General features: G+C 45.1%; 4 protein-coding genes and 1 long non-coding RNA gene across 5 annotated transcripts; all 5 read left to right on the top strand.

Moving 5' to 3' along the window:
• Positions 1–9: 9 nt before the first annotated feature.
• Positions 10–2,760, top strand: sgf29 (SAGA complex associated factor 29). Its single transcript, XM_068578859.1, has 9 exons — positions 10–313; positions 384–459; positions 538–610; positions 708–772; positions 859–988; positions 1,066–1,212; positions 1,411–1,446; positions 1,596–1,758; positions 1,956–2,760. The coding sequence occupies exons 1-9, from the start codon at positions 248–250 to the stop codon at positions 2,070–2,072; spliced, it is 873 nt and encodes a 290-aa protein (XP_068434960.1). The 5' UTR covers positions 10–247; the 3' UTR covers positions 2,073–2,760.
• Positions 2,761–3,519: 759 nt separating this feature from the next.
• Positions 3,520–6,093, top strand: nfatc2ip (nuclear factor of activated T cells 2 interacting protein). The gene is made up of 9 exons (XM_068579258.1): positions 3,520–3,562; positions 4,280–4,375; positions 4,442–4,502; positions 4,624–4,738; positions 4,822–4,896; positions 4,992–5,214; positions 5,303–5,447; positions 5,528–5,652; positions 5,764–6,093. Exons 1-9 carry the CDS (start codon positions 3,551–3,553, stop codon positions 5,926–5,928), a joined length of 1,017 nt encoding a protein of 338 aa, XP_068435359.1. The 5' UTR covers positions 3,520–3,550; the 3' UTR covers positions 5,929–6,093.
• Positions 6,094–6,578: 485 nt separating this feature from the next.
• On the top strand, positions 6,579–13,683 carry spns1 (SPNS lysolipid transporter 1, lysophospholipid). The gene is made up of 13 exons (XM_068579257.1): positions 6,579–6,776; positions 8,378–8,590; positions 8,935–9,000; positions 9,114–9,250; positions 9,806–9,957; positions 10,218–10,284; positions 10,385–10,527; positions 10,617–10,769; positions 11,298–11,487; positions 11,565–11,630; positions 11,930–12,028; positions 12,431–12,596; positions 13,023–13,683. The coding sequence occupies exons 2-13, from the start codon at positions 8,383–8,385 to the stop codon at positions 13,091–13,093; spliced, it is 1,518 nt and encodes a 505-aa protein (XP_068435358.1). The 5' UTR covers positions 6,579–6,776; positions 8,378–8,382; the 3' UTR covers positions 13,094–13,683.
• A 515-nt stretch (positions 13,684–14,198) lies between these two features.
• Positions 14,199–17,406, top strand: LOC137787035 (uncharacterized). Its single transcript, XR_011077609.1, has 5 exons — positions 14,199–15,113; positions 16,649–16,752; positions 16,827–16,866; positions 16,959–16,987; positions 17,169–17,406. It is a non-coding gene; the product is annotated as an uncharacterized lncRNA (long non-coding RNA).
• A 166-nt stretch (positions 17,407–17,572) lies between these two features.
• Positions 17,573–19,175, top strand: LOC137787084 (E3 ubiquitin-protein ligase RNF34-like). The gene is made up of 7 exons (XM_068579334.1): positions 17,573–17,646; positions 17,795–17,827; positions 17,917–17,965; positions 18,170–18,225; positions 18,498–18,536; positions 18,630–18,671; positions 18,758–19,175. The coding sequence occupies exons 4-7, from the start codon at positions 18,171–18,173 to the stop codon at positions 18,898–18,900; spliced, it is 279 nt and encodes a 92-aa protein (XP_068435435.1). The 5' UTR covers positions 17,573–17,646; positions 17,795–17,827; positions 17,917–17,965; position 18,170; the 3' UTR covers positions 18,901–19,175.
• Positions 19,176–19,544: the final 369 nt, after the last annotated feature.

Below are 19,544 nucleotides of genomic sequence, written 5' to 3'. Positions count from 1 at the left end.
GACAAGAACTCAATGCACTGTGTTCATGACGTATAGAAACACACCAGCACATTATTCCAAACCGTCCGGATCAACACAACGCTCTGAGCCGGTGCTTTCTTACCCCGCAGCACTGGCTCCTCCACTGGCTCCTCCACTGGCTCCTCTACTGGCTCCTCTACTGGCTCCTCCACTGGCTCCTCTGCTGGCTCCTCCGCTGGCTCCTCCACTGGTTTGCTGCGTCACCTGAACCCCTGAAGACACCGACATGTCCGCCGACACTAAGATCGCCGAGCTGCTGACGGAGCTGCATCAGCTCATCAAGCAGACGCAGGTGAGTCGGGCGCCGCGGGGATCGGACGCAGCTTCAGGTCCGCAGGATAACCACGAGCGCTGTGTTTCAGGAGGAGCGCTCACGCAGCGAACACAACCTGCTCAACATCCAGAAGACTCACGAGAGGATGCAGACGGAGAACAAAAGTCAGTGTCTTTGTCTCTTTAGCGCCGCATCCTGAGTCCGAGTCCTGAGTCACAACCTGTTTGTCTCTCGTCCCTCAGCGTCTCCGTACTACCGGACCAAACTAAGAGGACTGTACACCACCGCCAAGGCCGACGCTGAGGCCGAGTGCAGGTGAAGAGGACGAGGAAGCGAAGAGGGGGAGGAAGAGGAGGAGGAGGAGACAGAATAAAATATAATGAGTTTAACAGTTTGTTTTGTTTCTTCTCAGCATTCTGCGTCACGCATTGGACAAAATAGCAGAAATCAAGTCTCTACTGGAGGAGAGGAGGATAGGTGTGTGTCTCTGTGTGTGTGTGTGTCTGTGTGTGTTGCTCTGTGACGTGTGCGACACGAAGTGACCGCGTCTTCTTCTTCTGCAGCTGCTAAAATGGCGGGCGTGTACAGCGACAGCGACCCTCCCAGGAAGACGATGCGGCGCGGCGTCCTGATGACGCTGCTGCAGCAGTCGGCCATGACGCTTCCTCTGTGGATCGGCAAGCCGGGGGAGAGGTAACCATGACGCCTCAACCAACGACCGCCACACACACACACACACACTCTCTCTCACTCCCCGTGTCGTGTGACAGCCCCCCCCCTCTCTGCGGGGCGACCCCGGCCAGCAGCGACTACGTGGCCAAGCAAGGAGACAAAGTGGCAGCGAGGGTGAAGGCTGTGGACGGAGACGAGCAGTGGATCCTCGCTGAGGTGGTGAGCTACAACCACTCCACCAACAAGTGAGACACACACACACACACACACACACACACACACACAACTAACTGGTCGTTGTGTAAAGTAGCAGCAGCTGTAAAATACTTCACTTGAGTTAAAGTTCTTTAAGGATCTTAAGTTAAACTGTCTCTCTGTCAGCTGTTCCATGTATTTCCTGCAGTCCCTGAACGCCTCTCACTGACCTCTCTTGACCTCTGCAGGTATGAAGTGGACGACATCGACGAAGAGGGTAAAGAGTGAGTCAAACACTTCACGATACTTTATACTTGATACTTGTATGTATACTTATATACTACTTACTCCTGTGGTTGTATAGAAGTCTATGCTTCAATACTGTGTGTGTGTGTGTGTGTGTGTGTGTGTGTGTGTGTGTGTGTGTGTTCAGGAGACACACTCTGAGCCGCAGGAGGATCATCCCTCTCCCTCAGTGGAAGGCGAACCCAGAGACGGACCCAGAGGCTCTGTTCAGTAAGGACCAGCTGGTTCTGGCTCTCTACCCGCAGACCACCTGCTTCTACCGGGCCCTGATCCACACGCCGCCACACCGGGTGAGCTAGTTAAGCTAGTTAGCATGCTTAACCTATTTAACCTAGATTTAAGAAAAGAAAGGGATACGTTAGGTAAAGTTAAAACCAGCAGCCGCTAATAGTTTTAACTAAGAACTTCCTCTTCTTCTTCTCCTCCTCCTCCCTCTTAAACTCCCCCCCCCTCTTAAACTCCTCCCCATCCTAAACTCCTCCCCCAGCCTCAGGACGACTACTCTGTGCTGTTCGAGGACACGTCGTACGCTGACGGCTACTCTCCTCCGCTCAACGTGGCTCAGAGATACGTGGTCGCCTGCAAAGAGAACAAGAAGAAGTGACGAGCGACTCCAGGAGCTCCCGTTTCCCTTTTTATCCGTGTGTTTGAACGGCGTCTTGTCGAGGGAGGACGGAGCGGCTACGGCGTTAGCTTAGCGCCGTTCCAACCAGACTCCATCCAGAAAACAAGCGTTTTAAAAGTCGTCTTCAGGAGGAAACAAACACAAACATGAATTCAGACTTTTTACAGATCGGCATCATCATGGAGATCCTTCTGCATCTTTTATTTGATCTGTTTATAGAAATGAAATCGCCGCTGAAATGTACTCGTGTGCGTACATGTTGTGTGAGCGTCAGAGGCGGAGTCAGGAGGAGGAGGAGCTTCACAGAGCAGCGCCCTCAGAGATGGAACGCACCCTGACTCCTCTGTTCAGCGAGGAGCAGAGGAGCGCTTGATTTCAGACACCAGCAGGTTCCTCTCCGTGTTTGTGGGCGGAGCTCTTCAGCTTTCTTTGTCCGTGAACAATTTGTTTTTTATTGTCGTTGTTGTTATGAAGATGTGTTGATGATCGTTGTGTAAAACAAGAAACTTAAAAAAAACTGACGCAATGTTTCCATGCTTCATTCCACACACACACAATTTATATTTTTACTTTCATGCACTTATGTTAGCAAATTTCAAGATTCAAATGTTTACATGAAATAGTTTGTTTGTTATAAATGAAACATTATGAACAGTTCATTAAAGGAAAGCGGAAACCGTTTATTTAATATGATGATGAAACTATTTTGATTAAAGAAAAGTTTCCTGTAAAACCATTTTCTGTTTCTGAATGTAACATTGTTAATGTATTAGTATTACATGTAATATACTTTATTTGATTACTATTCATTAATCAGTAATATTGATTTTATAAATCAAATATATCTCCCGAGAAGAATATACAAATATCAGAATCAGAAACGTTTTATTGCCACGAAAGTTATTACAAACAAGGAATTTGTGTTGGCGGAGGGTGCATCATAAAACACAACAACAACAACAACAACAAGGAACATTTAACTGTACAAGTGAAAGTATCAAATTAAATAAAAAACAAGTAAATGCAAGTAAAATAAAAAAATAAAGGGGTAACAATAAATAATGATAATAAGGGTAAAGTAAAGTGCACAGAATGAGGTAGTGAATGTTTGAAGTGACACGTGATGAGTAAAGCAGCGAGTGACTTTGAATGTGCGATGTAATAAATAGTTATGAATCACAATTTGTTCCTAAATAAAGTAAAAAGTGTTCGGTGTGTCGTGAAGTAGAAGCATCATATAGTTTAAAATGGTAATACTCGAGTGAAGTACAAGTACCTCAAACTATACTCTGTTACTTCCACCTCTTCTAAATACACAGTTACACGTCGACGCTCCGTCATTCGCATCTAGGAACTATTTCCCACAGTCCATGAAGGCAACATTAGAGAACCGAAAGTGACTCATTATGTCCCACAGTACCTGAAGGCAGCAGCTGCCCGCGAAGACAGAAACAAACATGGCGGACTCGGTGAGTGCTCCGGAGCTCGCGCTGCTGTTAGCGGCTAGAAACACAGTTACTCGATGAATGGCGCGAATAAAAACTCATGTATGTTCGCCGCGGTGACTTCCGGCGGGAAGTGAACTGCTGAGACGTGAAGCGACGGAAACTATTAGCATCTTTAATCAAATAACGCTCACAGGAAGTCCTTCAAAATAAAAGAAGTTAACTTACGCTGTTTTGAAACTAAACAAAACTTCATTACATGTGTCATATTGCAAGCAGTTTACATTCACACAGGACGTTACCCTCAGCGTGTAACCGCCTTTTGTCTTGCTCAAGGACTCTTCAAAATAAAAGCCCGGAGTTGTATTTCTGTGATCAAAGATGATAGCTTCAACTTCCGGTTCCGGATAAATAATATCAATCTTCACAATATATAGAGAAATATTATTATACATAATATGTGTATATGTAATATTTATGACAACGTATTTTATTAAAATGTTATATATAATATATAAACAACAAAAATAAATAAAATTGGATGTTGTTGATGTGTGTGTGTGTGTGTTGTGTTTTCAGGAGATATTAGTTTAAATATTAACTCCTAAACAATACTTAATAATCTACGTGCTATAACCTGAAACAAGGCATGTTTAGTATTTTTGAACAATAATACATAAAGAAAACAAGTGTTGTTCTTTTTCTTGGTGTTTGCACCTGAACGCACCGTCTGAACTGCAGGTGTGTGACGGCGAGCAGCAGGTGAAGCCCGCCCCCAAGCGCAGACGCATCCTGGACCCGGCAGCCATCGTGTCGGTGCCCGTGTACTCCAACAAGGTGAGCGTCCTCAACGCGTCCGTGCGCCAGACGTTTACCTGAAGTCTGACTGCCGCTCGTCCTCAGGTGAGCAGCAGCCTGCGGCTGACGCCGATGACGGCCGTGTTCACGGACCAGGAGAACTCAGGTAACGCTTTACAGCAGTTTGACGACTTTACAGCAGTTTGACGACTTTACAGCAGTTTGATGACTTTACAGCAGTTTGATCGCTTTGCAGCAGTTTCATCATATGTTTGTGTCACCGGCAGACGAAGGTTTGTGGTCGCGTTTCTCTTCTCGGATTCCGGTGCCGAACGCCATCGACCTCAGCATCTCTGAGGAGGACGACGACGCGGAACCGCAGCCGGAGAACGTGGAACACCGGTGAGTCACTAAACAACGAAGAACACGGGCTGTGAGAGCGATGTGGACGTTCTGCAAGGTTCTAGTTGTCTTGTTGCTTCCAGAGCGGCGTCCTGCTGCCCGTCTCCTCCGGTGAGTCCGGTCCAGAAGCAATCCAGAAAGGTCACCAAGAAGATCAGGTGTGTGTGTGTGTGTGTGTGTGCGTGTGTGTGTGTGTGTGTGCGCGTGTGCGTGTGTGTCTTACAGAACCTTACACAACGTGTTCTCTGCTCAGTGAGCTCAACAGGAAGTTGCGGGCGGTGAGCTCCCTCTTGTTGTCTCCTGAGTCTCAGGACAGGAAGTCCGTCAGTGACGAGGAAGACGATGATGAAGACGATGACGTCATCGTCATAAGCCCCGCGTGCGGGCCGCATAGTTCCCCGTACAGCTCGGCGGTCCGGGAGATCCCGCTGAAGGTCCGCTGCCGGACCGACGTGCACAAGATCCCGGTTCTGTCGGTAAGGGGGAGGAGCCAACGGGCAGCGGGCCAGACGGCGACGCCCACTTGGTTCCTAACGTTGCGTCTGTTTGTTTGTTTGTTTGTAGTCGACGCCCCTGAGTGACGTGCTGACCCAGCTGTCCGTCATCCTCTCCGTCCCGCCTCCTCGCCTCCTGCTGCTAAGGGAGGAGGCGGAGCTCCCGACGGGCGCCACCGTCGGCGAGCTCGGCCTCGGCATCGCCGACATCATCGGTGGGTCACGTCACCGAGCGGCTCGTGAACCGTGAACGCCGTGACACGCTCGACCCGTAACTCCGCCTTCTCTCCTGCAGAGTGCGTCGTCATGGCGGCGGCGGAGGCTGGCGGCGAAGCCGGCGGCGAGGGCGGAGCCGGCAGCGTCACCGTGCGGCTGCAGAGCAAAGACCGGGACGCCGCTCAGGAGTTCACTCTGCCACGAGTACGTAGCTCCGCCTCCTCGCCAGCTTGTTTCCTGTAGCGGGACTCGACCCTGTGACCTCACTGTGTGTGTGTGTGTGTGTGTGTGTGTGTGTGTGTGTCTCTCTCTCAGGACGCCCCTCTGGGCTCCATCTTCTCTCTCTATCTCTCCCGGCTCTCCTCCTCTTCCTCTCAGCAGAAGGTTCGTTTCCACTTTGACGGCAACAAGCTGACGAGCACGCAGACGCCTCAGCAGCTGGACATGGAGGACGGGGACATCATCGAGGTCTGGGTCTAGACCCAGAACCTCATGGGTCCAGAGCCAGAACCTCCTGGCGCGCCCCCTTCAGTGATATTCTATGTTTTTGTAACTTGTAAAGTTATTGTATGTGATAAATACTTTTTACTTTCTTACTGTTAGGAGAAATAATAATAAAATGAGCAGAAGCTTTCATTCTTACAATATTGATGTGTTTATTGTTATTCACAGTGTGTAGATTCTATAAATGAGTTTGGGATAAAAATGTAAAAAAAAAACGTCTTAAATGTAATTTATATATGAAACTAAAATGAGGTAAAAAATACTTAAATTACATACTAGTAGTACTGGAGTAAATATAGTATTTAGTGAATAGTGTAGTAATTGTTACTTTCGTGGTAAACTTCTATCCGGGAATTAATAAATAGAAAAAAATAAATAAGTAATTTCGTACAAAAAAAAGTTATTTCATAAATATTGTAATTAGCATATTTATCCTAAAAAAAATCCAATTTAATAATTTACGTCTTTATGTTAATGTTTTTGTTTTTAATGTTTTTACCGAACATTAATTAAATAATTAATATTATTTACAGTGCAGGTGCAATGTAAACAGCCTCTGATGAGACGACCACGTGTTTCCGTCACGTGACTCGCTATAAGACGGTCATGTGCGCTGCGGACCGGAAGTCCAGTCAGATCCAACATGGCGGCGGTGCAGAATTGTCATCTCTGAAGTAAACACTCGTTTTGTTTACGAGGAAACAGTTTAGTTTGTTTGCTTGTCTCTGAACCGTAAACCGTCGACATGTGTCGTGAATAACGTTCACAGCAGAAGACATTCAGCAGCGGCGGCAGGAAGAAGAAGAAGAAGCGTCATCCAGCAGGTAAACAACAACACAACAACAACAAGCTGCACTGTTTACAGTAAATAGGGACTTTTCAGGAAAACCTCGTTTAGTTGTAGTTTCCTGACACGTGTTGTAAAGAAGAAAAGAAGAGAATGAACTCCACTTCGCTGCTCTCGCGCTCCTCCACAAACCAGACTCCATTCAACACTGCGCGGATTTAGTGGCGCGTTTGTTCCTCGTCTTGGCTTACAGGCCCAGATTGGCAAAAGTTTAAATAAACGTTTAAAATGATATGCTTTAGTTTAAATCATCTAACTTGTCAGCCGAATCGATCACCTTATGTATAAATATAACATTATCTGTTATACAGTACGTGCGGTTCGTTGTCCAGCTGTGCGCATTAAACTCGCAGAAACCTGAATGGAGTCTGGCGGGACCTTCCCCTCAGTGTCTGGATACTTCTTGGAAAGTGATCGACTTTAAGTCGCCGAATTCACCAGAAGGCCTCTAAACATGTCGCAAAGGATTGCGCAACAGGTCAAAACTAACGTTGCGTAAGTTTAGAAGCAAACGAGATAAAACGAGCAGAAAGGTGAATGGAGTCTGGCGTGTCGTGACCTCTGCTAGCTGTTGCGCTTCTTCAGGGGCGTTGTGCGGCTGCGCGTGCACGTGGGGATCTGATCACCTGCCGATAGCTCTGATCGATGACAGTCCAGGCTCCTCCCTTTTTACCCAGCAGCTCACCATGCAATGTGACGTCATTAATCAAAGACATTATTACAACATCAATGTCAGATTTATTAGAAAAGTGTCTGCAAATGTTTGATCATTGATTAAAATATTAAAGATAAAACTAAACAATACATTACTAGAATAATGAAGTGTTTTTGTGTCTGTAATGTAATGCATCCTCTTATTAAACAAATATTATTGATCTGTAACAGAAAACAGATTTTTAATCCGCAACGACTAATTGTTAGTTATTAAATATTATAAATTAATCATTAGTGATTGCTTATTAGTTTGATTCTATAATGTTAAATTTGAACATTTTCTGGTTTCTGTGACAATAAACTAAAATGTGTTTTCATAGTTTCAGCCCTGAAACTTAATTATTTACAAAGCATTAAATTATTATTGATATTTATGAGATGCAACATTCTAATGAAATAAAACAAAATAAATTAATAGATTTATAAAAAAAAATACAGAATTATCTGCTTTAACTGAATAATTTATTACAGGTTAAACTCTTATATTAATTATTCTGACTGATGGACACACAACTACACACAACGACACACAACTACACGACAACAGCAGCGTGTGTTGATGTCATCACATGACTGAGTGAAACCAGTCATGTGATCACATGACTGGTTTCACTTGCTCCTCTCCTTCCTCTTCTTCATCCTCCTTCCTCTTCTTCCTCTTGTTTTCCGCTGGCTGCAGACCGCCGGCAGGTCGTGAGTGTAGAAGTGAACAGTAGAGGTCCTACAGGGGAACCCTGGGGTGCTCCTGCATTACACCTCAGTCGATGAGGTCACTCCGGGTTCCTTCAAGGATTTCAGCAGGAAAGAGACTCTGAAAAATTTGAGGGTTTATTGTCAGTATTGATCGTCTGTATTGATCCTCAGCGGCCATGTCTCTTGGCGAGACGGCGGCGGACTCGGTCCCGTTCTTCTCTGATGACAGCGAGGCGGAGGAGCCGGCCGGCGGCGGCGCGGCGGCTGAGCGGACGACGGAGGAGACACCGCCCAGCGGCGTGACGAAGAGCCGGGCGCTGATCACCGTCCTCATCCTCTGTTACATCAACCTGCTCAACTACATGGACCGCTTCACCGTGGCAGGTAACGAGCACCTGGGGGGGCCTCGGCCAATCAGAGGAGAGAACGGGGGCCTCGGCCAATCAGAGGAGAGAACGGGGGCCTCGGCCAATCAGAGGAGAGAACGGGGGCCTCGGCCAATCAGAGGAGAGAACGGGGGCCTCGGCCAATCAGAGGAGAGAACGGGGGCCTCGGCCAATCAGAGGAGAGAATTTATGAAAATATTTATGAAAATAAAAATGCGGCTTCACTTTGCGGCTTCAAGTGATATGAGTTTTAAACAAATCATATTGATCACAACAGATTCAGTTGAGATACAAACAAGATAAATATGGTTGTTGTTGTTGTTGTTGTTGTTGTCTCTTCAGGCGTTCTCCCCGACATCGAGCACTACTTTGGGATCGATGATGAGAAGTCCGGTCTGCTTCAAACGGGTGAGAACTGACCATTAAATATTGATCTATAAGAATAACATGAAATGTATGGATCTATTTCTGCTGAAGTCTGAATGCAGAGTCCTCAGAATAAACTCTGGAGCTCTGCTCAGTGTTCATCTGCAGCTACATGTTCCTGGCTCCGGTCTTCGGTTACCTGGGCGACCGCTACAACAGGAAGTACATCATGAGCTTCGGCATCACCTTCTGGTCTCTGGTGACGCTCGCCAGCTCCTACACCCCCAAAGAGGTGAGTCCCTCTAGTGACCCCCAAAGAGGTGAGTCCCTCTAGTGACCCCCAAAGAGACGAGTCCCTCTAGTGACCCCCAAAGAGACGAGTCCCTCTAGTGACCCCCAAAGAGACGAGTCCCTCTAGTGACCCCCAAAGAGACGAGTCCCTCTAGTGACCCCCAAAGAGACGAGTCCCTCTAGTGACCCCCAAAGAGACGAGTCCCTCTAGTGACCCCCAAAGAGACAAGTCCCTCTAGTGACCCCTTAAAGAGACAAGTCCCTCTTGTGACCCCTAAAGAGGTGAGTCCCTCTAGTGACATCCTTAAGGAGACAAGTCCCTCTAGTGACCCCTTAAGGAGACAAGTCCCTCTAGTGACCCCTTAAGGAGACAAGTCCCTCTAGTGACATCCTTAAGGAGACGAGTCCCTCTAGTGACCCCCAAAGAGACGAGTCCCTCTAGTGACTCCAACCAGCTCCTACCCCCAAAGAGGCTCACGTCTTTGGGGGTAGGAGCTGTCCGTTGACTCGTCCGTTGACTCGTCTGTTGACTCGTCTGTTGACTCGTCTCTTGCAGCACTTCTGGGTCCTGCTGGTGACTCGTGGTCTGGTGGGCGTGGGCGAGGCCAGTTACTCCACCATCGCTCCCACCATCATCGCAGACCTGTACGTGAAGGGGCAGCGCACCAACATGCTCTCTGTCTTCTACTTCGCCATCCCGGTGGGCAGGTGGGCTACGTTTATTTATATATATTTATATACACGTGTGACTTTATGTTCATCAGTTGATAAATCCTCTATCTTTTAAAGATGGTTGACTTCTACGATCTTTGTTCCCGTTCTGTGATCACTTTGCTGTGACTTGCTTATTGATCCAAACAATGACGCGAGAAAACAAATCTTCCGGTGAGCTCTGTGACGGACGGTGGCTCAGAAGCTCAAACAGGAAGTGTCCCACGTGATGGTGATGTGGTCTCTTCTCCCGGCAGCGGTCTCGGGTACATCGTGGGGTCTCAAGTCAGCACTGCGGCTCAGGACTGGCACTGGGCTCTGAGGGTGAGCCTCCCATCTTACGTCAGCGGTGCTGCTAACGTTACTAGCACTTCCCGTTACGCCTCACCTGTAAGCTCCTCACCTGTGAGCTCCTCCCCCTCAGGTGACCCCGGGTCTGGGTCTGCTGGCCGTGCTGCTGCTGCTCTTCGTGGTCCAGGAGCCTAAACGAGGCGCCATCGAGGACCGACCGGACCACCACCTGCAGCGGACCGGCTGGCTGACGGACCTGCAGGCGCTCAGCAGGAAGTAGGTGCACCTGCAGGTGTCGCCCAACGACATGAAACCACCTGGAAGCAGAAAGTTCTGAACTGATGAGACGTGTCGCTTCTCTGCAGCTACAGCTTCGTGCTGTCCACCTTCGGCTTCACCGCGGTGGCGTTCGTCACCGGCTCTCTGGCTCTTTGGGCGCCGACCTTCCTGTTCAGAGCCGCCGTGTTCACCGGAGAGCGGCCGCCCTGTGTGGAGGGGAACTGCGCCTCCTCGGACAGGTACGCACTGACCACCAGGGGGCGACTCCTCTGGTTGTATAGAAGTCTATGCTTCATGTGTTAAAGCTGCATTCTCTCTCCTGACCACCAGGGGGCGACTCCTCTGGTTGTATAGAAGTCTATGCTTCATGTGTTAAAGCTGCATTCTCTCTCCTGACCACCAGGGGGCGACTCCTCTGGTTGTATAGAAGTCTATGCTTCATGTGTTGAAGCTGCATTCTCTCTCCTGACCACCAGGGGGCGACTCCTCTGGTTGTATAGAAGTCTATATAAGTGACTCTACTTCTCTCTTGATGTATTCCCTCAGTAAACATTGTAAACATGAGTTTATGTCTCAATCTCTAGTTTCTAGTCTTCTTCTATACAGCATGATGTTCATTTAGTACATTATGGTCTGTTAGAGTCAAACAGACCATAATATGGGGAGGCTTTAGGGGCGGGGCTACCAGGTGATTGACAGGTCTCCTCCTAGTCCATATGTGGTCACTTCCTGTTCACTGGTTGATTAAAGACTCTGCCCCCCTCCAGCTTGATCTTCGGCGTGATCACCTGTGTGACAGGTGTTCTGGGCGTGGCCAGCGGCGTGCAGCTCAGCCGGCAGCTGAGGACGAGGACGGCCCGAGCCGACCCGCTGGTCTGCGCCACCGGGCTGCTGCTGTCGGCGCCGTTCCTCTACCTCGCCATCGTGTGCGCTCAGGCCAGCACCGTGGCAACCTACGTGAGTCTGTCACCATGGAGATGAGGAGGAAGTGATGATGATGACGGTGATGTGATGTTTCCTCTTCGTCCCCTCAGGTCTTCATCTTCCTCGGAGAGACCTTCCTGTCCATGAACTGGGCCATCGTGGCCGACATCCTGCTGGTTGGTTCTCTTAAAGGAACAGGCGCCGTTTTAATGACGTCGTCTTTTTAATTATTTGTATTTATTTAAATCTCTTCGTTTAAATTATTTATATTGTTTCTTACTCTAATTTTTATTATTCATAGTTTAATTGTTTTGATACTTTTCTGAAGCTCATGAGAATATAAATCTTTGGAAAACATTATTTTATATTTTTAGCCCTTTTATTTGCTCTTAGATCCATTTTTTCTTGTGTCATCCAGAAGATGTTTACCTGTAAGTGATAAATAAGTAACCTTGTTGTTGTTGTTGTTTACCAGTACGTCGTCGTGCCGACTCGTCGCTCCACAGCTGAAGCGTTTCAGATCGTCATCTCTCACCTGCTGGGAGACGCCGGCAGCCCCTACCTCATCGGAGTGGTACTGCAGTGTATTATATACCTGTACATGTATGACATCATCCACATGAAGTACCGGTGTCCTAGTACCTGTGTCCTTCATGAAGTACTAGTACCTGTGTCCTTCATGAAGTACTAGTACCTGTGTCCTCGTACCTGTGTACTAGTACCTGTGTCCTCGTACCTGTGTCCTAGTACCTGTGTCCTAGTACCTGTGTCCTAGTACCTGTGTCCTTCATGAAGTACTAGTACCTGTGTCCTAGTACCTGTGTCCTAGTACCTGTGTCCTTCATGAAGTACTAGTACCTGTGTCCTAGTACCTGTGTCCTAGTACCTGTGTCCTCGTACCTGTGTCCTCGTACCTGTGTCCTAGTACCTGTGTCCTAGTACCTGTGTCCTCGTACCTGTGTCCTCGTGTCCTCAGGTGTCGGACTTCCTGCGGCGCTCTGACTCCTTCCTGTGGCAGTTCCGCTCGCTGCAGCTGTCTCTGCTGCTCTGCTCCTTCGTGGCGGTGATCGGCGGCGGCTTCTTCCTCGCCACCGCGCTCTTCATCGAGAGAGACCGGCACCGGGCCGAGAACCCCGCCTCAGGTGAGCCGGCCCGGACCGAGCGACCCAGAACCGGACCCCGGGACCGCTCCCTCTGACACGGTTGAACACAACCGCCAGAGCGCCGCGTTCCCAACGGCCCTTGAACGCACCGCTTCTGGAAACACAAGCTGCGAAAAATGAAAATGAAAATTGTAATTTCATTTTATGTCATTTAAAATCCTCAAAAGAACCCGAAGGTGTTAAACATTAAACTCTGAGCTCAGTGGAACTATGACGTCATCATTTATTGTCATGTGACCGGCAGTCATTTTGAAATAGTTTCATGTTCACATTCACTAAACGTTTGGTCTTTGAAATGTTGTGAAAATTGATGATTTTTGTATTCCTGGACATTTGTGTTGAAGTGTGTGATCAGCGAGCAGCAGAATGAACACACTTGTTGTTGTTGTTGTTGTTTGTTCCCAGAGGACGAGCCCATCGTGGTCCCAAAGAGCGGCCGCTCCACCCGGGTCCCGGTCTCCAGCGTTCTGATCTGACCCGGTTCTGTCGGTTCTGTCGGTTCTGCCGGTTCCTCCTCCCGGACCTGCTGAGTGTTCTGGACTCGCCTTTTTAAATTCCTGAAATCCTACTTTTTTATGATATTATGTTCCGCTGCAACGCGGCGACGACTGAGGGAAGTTTTTGATTTGGTTTGGTGCAGCGGCTCAGGCTCAGCCCGTCAGCGCCCCCTGCAGGTCTGAGCCGGAGGAGCCGCTTCATGAAGCTTTCATCTGTTTCATGGATTCAAACTCTAGCAGAGGAAGAGCTCAGACTCCTCTTCCTCATATTTATCTTTTACAAACATGTTTCTGTCTCTGAGCACAGCTGAACTCTGGGACATGAAGTTAATATTCAAGCTGTTTGTGAACCGCAAATTATTTTACAAGAAGAATATTATTATTTTTTGTGAAACTATTAAACAGAAATTAACTCGTCACGCGTGTTTGATCTGGATGGAAATGTAGCAGGTTTATTCACAGAAAAGATAGATATAAATATATTATATTATATACATATATATATATATATTCATATATATTTATTTATATATATATACATATTTGTATCTATATTTATTCTAAGTTACATAGGAGAAATACAAATGTTTAGTATGAAAAATGACTCCATATATACAATAAAATATTGTATTTAATTTAAGAAAACTAAATGAAGAGTGAAACAATGTAAATCAAAGTATACACACTGATGTACTTGATATATAAAGTACACAGTGTACCAGCAGGCCGTGGCTTCAGAGCTCGGCCTGCAGTGAGCTCGTATGGTCACATGGTCACATGTGACCATGTGACCATGTGACCATGTGACCCTCCTCTGCAGCTGGAGGATCTGACCTCTAGAAGACCTGCTGACCTCTAGAGGAACCTTCTGACCTCTAGAAGACCTTCTGACCTCTAGAGGACCTTCTGACCTCTAGAAGACCTTCTGACCTCTAGAAGACCTTCTGACCTCTAGAGGACCTTCTGACCTCTAGAAGACCTGCTGACCTCTAGAGGACCTTCTGACCTCTAGAAGACCTTCTGACCTCTAGAGGACCTTCTGACCTCTAGAAGACCTGCTGACCTCTAGAGAGACACCAGGAGAGAAGCATCGCATCAGGACTCAGGAGGACACAGGAGTCTATTAGTGGAACCTCCTCTTCTTCCTCTTCCTCTGACTACAAACAAGATGGATGCCGTGCGCTCTTCACTTCCTGATCATCTTCTTTCAGCCTTCAACGTGACTTTAAAGAAAGTGTAATGTTAATAAAACTCATGTTCACATGACTTCATCTTCACGAGGCAGCAGCAGGTTCGTCTCCAGCGTTTTAATATTTTTATTTCTCTGTAGTTTTTTGGTCCGTTGCCATTTTGATTTCTTTGTTGTTTTTGCACGTCTTGCTTTTCTTTCGTCGGCGTCTTGTCGTTCGCGCTGTGCTTTCTGTTGATGACATCATCACCTCCAACTGCACGACCTCATTGGAGGGAGAGCGACCCAGATCTGGCGTCTCTCTCTCTCTCTCCCCCACAGGGCGAGCGAGGCGTGGAGGTGCAGAGGAGAGGAGCTGTGGTTTCCTGTGAGCGGCAGGATGTTCAGGCGGTTTCCAGCAGCGCTGCAGCTTCGAGGCTTCTGATTGGTCGGAGGAGCTGGTGTGAAAATCGTTTCTCGAGTTTCCAGCGTCGGTTACATCGTCAACGCGCCTCGCCGGGTCCACACGGCGGCGTCCAGAACCACCAGCTGCTCGGGCCTCTTCGGGTGTCTTTGAGTCTTTGAGTCTTTGAGTCTTCGTCTCCTCCGGCGTGCTGACGGGTTTCGCGGTGGAGGCGCTGAAGCTCTGGATCAGAACCCGGGTGAAGGCGTGTCGGGTCATGGCGGCGGCCCGCGGGCTGTAGGCGCCTCATCAGGACCGGATCCTTCAGGGACACGAGACCAGCAGCACCCGACCTCTTCCTCCTCTTCCTCGTCCTCGACCTCTTCATCGTCCTCGTCGCAGAGACACCGCCGTCCTCGAGTCTCCTGGTGAGTCCTCCTCTTCCTCCTCTTCATCGTCCGTGGCCTTCGTGCGTGATGGAGGGTTCCCAGCATGCACCTGGGCCTCTGGGTCACCGACCGTTCAGATGAAGAAGTACTTTTATTCAACAGCACTGAAGTATTGAAGTACTTCACACTGAAGAAAAAGTACAAATACTGTGATACAAGTAAATTTCTAAGTGTTGAAGACGAGCAATACTTTTACTTTTACTACGACTTCATACTTCAAGTACATGTCAGAGTAAATGTTGTACTCTTTACTAATATAATAATGTGAATAAGTACGTCGTTGTGACCTGTCACTCACCCTGTAGCCCCGCCCTTAAAGAGTCCCCTTATTATGGTCTGTTTGACTCTAAATGACCATAAAGTACTATACATATATACATATATGTGTATATATATATATGTGTATATATATATATATATATGTATATATATGTGTGTGTATATATATATATATATATGTATATATATGTATGTATATGTATATGTGTATATATATAATACACATATATGTATGTATATATACATATATGTATATATATATATATATTTATATATATATATATACACATGTGTATAGTTTAATAGGTATAAAGTTTAAATGAACACATTTCATCCTCTTGGTTCTTTAATGACTTCCTGTCTCACGTCCGTTCTTTTTTACTCTTTTTTTATAACTCCAGTTGCTTTTAATCTTTTAATGTTTTAATTTTTTAATCTTTTCCTTTTTAATCTTTTAATGTCTTAATTTTTAATATTTTAATCTTTCAGAGTTTTGTTTTGAGGGGAAATAAAAAAGTCAAACTCTAAACAACTCAAACGTTTGTGAGTCACAGGAAGTGATTCAGATCTCTGAGAGAAGATGAAATATATATATATATATATATTATATATAACATATATATATATATAATATATTATATATAACATATATATATATAATATATTATATATAACATATATATATATATAATATATTATATATAACATATATATATATATAATATATTATATATATATTATATATATATAATATATATATAATATGTGCTGCTGAAGTACACATGTGAGGTACTTGTACCTTCATGCTACGTTCTACATTCATCAGATATTTTTTTAAGCGAGTTTTACTGAAACATTCTTCATTAAACTCCTATGCAGTATTTCCAGTGTGATCGTAGTACTTGTACTGCAGTAAAGTGACGGTGCAGGATATCAGCGCCACGTGTCACATGATTTTACTTCCTGTGACGCCACGACGACGTCTGAGGAGAAAGAAATGGAAGTCGCAAAACTTTGGTTAAAAAATATATATATATATATATATATATATATATATATATATATATATATATATATATATATATATATAATATAAACATACATACACACACACATACATATAGATCTCTGAGTTAAAGTCCTATTTTTGTATTTCACAGAAGTCTTAACAATAAATAACTTTTGCCTCTGATATTTAAAGTCTTTTATTTTGAAGGTCTTCGCTGTCTCCTCAGGTGCAACATGGCCGTCTCCTGGTTCTTCTGGGTTCTGGCGGCCTCCGTCTTGGTCTCCGTGGTCCTGCTGGCTGCCGTGTGTCTGCGCTGTCGAGGGCCTCCGGGTGCGGCGCCGCTCAGCTTCAGTCTCACGCCGCCGAGTGACATCACATGACCTCTCTCTGCTTCCTCCCCGCAGGGTCCATACGGCAGGGCCACGCCCCCGAGGACGACCTGCCGTGAGTCTGATGATGATGATGATGATGATGGTGTGAGAGTTTTAACTGAGGCGCTCGCTGAATCTTTTCTTCTGATCCTGATCTTTCTTCAGATCCTCTTCCTTCAGAGTCGTCCACCAGCGTGAGTCTGTGATTGAACCTCATGAAATAACTTTATTGATAAATGAAACATGAACAATGATATTAATATGAATGATGTCTGGTGATTAAAACACGATGAGACCATGAACGCACCGCCACAGAGTCAGACCGCTCCTCTTGTTGTTGTTGACAAAGTCCACTTCCTGTTTGTTGGTTTGCAGCTCTGAGCACGGACCTGACCACCATCCTGGACCCCCAGTGAGTCCTGATGTCTGCTGTGACGACAAACACACAACATGAACGCACAACATGAACACAAACACACAACACAAACACACAACACGAACACACAACATGAACACACAACATGAACACACAACATGAACACACAACATGAACACACAACATGAACACACAACATGAACACACAACATGAACACAAACACACAACACAAACACACAACACGTGTTTGTCACAAGATTATATATGTGTATATATATATATATATATATACTATATATATATATATATATATATATATATATATATATATATATATATATATATATATATATATATATATAGTGTATATATAGTGTATATATAGTTTGTGGTCACATGACTTCTTGCCTCTGAGGTGTTTTCATCCTCCAGTTCTCCTCCAGCTGATCCTGGATCCTTCGTCCTCACAGAAACGGGTCAGATTCTGTTGTTGTTGTTGTTGTTGTTGTTGTTGTCTTTATTCCTCATATTTGTGAACTGATCTTCAGTCAACGTGTCGTCGTTCCTTCAGTTCTTCTCTTTCTACATGTTCATGTTTATATCTGACGATGTGTTTTCTTCCAGAAAGTAATCCCAGTTATGAGAATCCAGCTGACGGTGAGGATTATTTATGATAATCCTTTATTATGAAGATGAAGATGATGGTGATGATGATGATGATGGTGATGATGTGTGGTCTTCCTCAGGTGGGGACTACATCAACACTGAGAGTGATGGAGAAGACCCCGGCTACATGTAGGGTTCCTCTTTCCCATGATCCTTTGGGGTTTTTCACTTCTGCAAGGACTTCATGTCTGATGGTTTATTCTTCTTCTTCTTCTTCTTCTTCTCTGGTTTCTTCTTCTTCTTCTTCTTCTTCTTCTTCTTCTTCTCTGGTTTCTTCTTCTTCTTCTTCTTCTTCTTCTTCTTCTTCTTCTTCTTCTTCTCTGGTTTCTGCAGCATGGTGTTGCCTGAAGTGGAGACCAATCAGAGTCGAGCCTCCACGCCGAGTTCAGGTACCGTTTGAAAACAGAAACACGTTCAGACTTCAGGACGTAGTTAAAAGTTTTTCTTCTTTTTCTTTCATGACTTGCTGAAGAATCTTCGTGAATTAAACATTTACAGTTTATCATCTTCTTCATCTTCATCATATCTCTAATATCTCCTCTACTTTACTGGATAATATCTAAGTGTCTATTTTAAAGTATCCATCGTCTCTGATTGACTGTATATTTGTTTATTTCAATATATATATTTATATATTGAAATAAATATTTTGTTTGTTTAGACGTTCGACATGATTATGAAAACGTCCCCGAGAAGAAAGGTGAGATTTAACATTTTAATTGAAAATTGTTATTATTTCTCTTATAATTCATGTTGATGTATTGATCGTCATGGTAACTGTCTCCTCCCCCAGACGACAGGGATTACCTGAACGTGGAGACGATGCACCTGACAGGTGAGTGGGCGGGGCTTCAGGTCATGTGACCTCACCACAGCTTCCTGTTTGAGAGCAGATTAGTTATTAATAATGTTATCATCCAGCAGCATCAACTGCAGATGTGTCGGCTCAAAGCGACAGCGAGGACGAAGATGACGACAGTGATGATGATGATGATGATGAAGATGATGATGAAGGGAACTACGTCAACGTCCTGGACGGAGCTCAGACAGACGTTCCTCAGTGAGCTTCTTCTTCTGTGGTTTATGTCTTAAAGACATAATCAATCATTCTACGTCTCACTTCACCGCTACTGCCCCTTTAAGAGCTCTTAAAGGGGCAGTAAGAGCTCTTAAAGGGGCAGTAAGAGCTCTTAAAGGGGCAGTAAGAGCTCTTAAAGGGGCAGTAAGAGCTCTTAAAGGGGCAGTAGCGGTGTTTATAAAGCGTATGAGGTTCTAGAAGTTTGTTTATGATCGTTTTTAAAATCCTGATTTATTTTTATTTGACTTCTAAAAATGTGAATGATTGATATTAATATTATTATTATTAATCCTTTTTACTGACGACTCCTGAGAATCTTTAATGAGCGTTTTATGTTTTTGTTTATTTGTTCTAGAAATGTTTTTATTGGATTTATTTTCCAATTAAACATCAACAAAACTTTATTTCTCTTTGTCATTTATTTATTTAACTATATTTCAATCTGAATTACAAAAATAAACTCTTCAACCTCTTTACTTCATGAGTAATGAGAAACTATGAATAAATATGAATAAATCTAATAATTGAATCCACTTGAACTTATGTTTTTGTTTAGAAGCACATTAATACTAATTTGTTATATTGTTATTAATGATTAATAAACAATAATAAAACTGCAACTTTTGAACA

The sequence above is a fragment of the Clinocottus analis genome, unplaced genomic scaffold (genome assembly GCF_023055335.1).
Source record: "Clinocottus analis isolate CAN_PGR_092001 unplaced genomic scaffold, fCliAna1.0.p SCAF_16, whole genome shotgun sequence".
NCBI lineage: Eukaryota > Metazoa > Chordata > Actinopteri > Perciformes > Cottidae > Clinocottus > Clinocottus analis.
Note: the sequence above shows the minus strand (reverse complement) of the source record. Positions and strands in the feature narration are given on the sequence as shown.

Excerpts from the sequence above, each read along its gene's own strand:
- sgf29 (XM_068578859.1), top strand. The coding sequence starts at position 248 with ATGTCCGCCGACACTAAGATCGCCGAGCTGCTGACGGAGCTGCATCAG. Across the intron at positions 989-1,065 it reads ATCGGCAAGCCGGGGGAGAG|CCCCCCCCCTCTCTGCGGGG; the intron begins GTAACCATGACG and ends GTCGTGTGACAG. Across the intron at positions 1,447-1,595 it reads ATCGACGAAGAGGGTAAAGA|GAGACACACTCTGAGCCGCA; the intron begins GTGAGTCAAACA and ends GTGTGTGTTCAG.
- nfatc2ip (XM_068579258.1), top strand. Across the intron at positions 4,376-4,441 it reads TGCCCGTGTACTCCAACAAG|GTGAGCAGCAGCCTGCGGCT; the intron begins GTGAGCGTCCTC and ends GCTCGTCCTCAG. Across the intron at positions 5,215-5,302 it reads ACAAGATCCCGGTTCTGTCG|TCGACGCCCCTGAGTGACGT; the intron begins GTAAGGGGGAGG and ends GTTTGTTTGTAG.
- spns1 (XM_068579257.1), top strand. The coding sequence starts at position 8,383 with ATGTCTCTTGGCGAGACGGCGGCGGACTCGGTCCCGTTCTTCTCTGAT. Across the intron at positions 10,528-10,616 it reads CTGCAGGCGCTCAGCAGGAA|CTACAGCTTCGTGCTGTCCA; the intron begins GTAGGTGCACCT and ends GCTTCTCTGCAG. Across the intron at positions 10,770-11,297 it reads AACTGCGCCTCCTCGGACAG|CTTGATCTTCGGCGTGATCA; the intron begins GTACGCACTGAC and ends GCCCCCCTCCAG.
- LOC137787084 (XM_068579334.1), top strand. The coding sequence starts at position 18,171 with ATGGTGTTGCCTGAAGTGGAGACCAATCAGAGTCGAGCCTCCACGCCG. Across the intron at positions 18,226-18,497 it reads AGCCTCCACGCCGAGTTCAG|ACGTTCGACATGATTATGAA; the intron begins GTACCGTTTGAA and ends TTGTTTGTTTAG. Across the intron at positions 18,672-18,757 it reads GGAGACGATGCACCTGACAG|CAGCATCAACTGCAGATGTG; the intron begins GTGAGTGGGCGG and ends GTTATCATCCAG.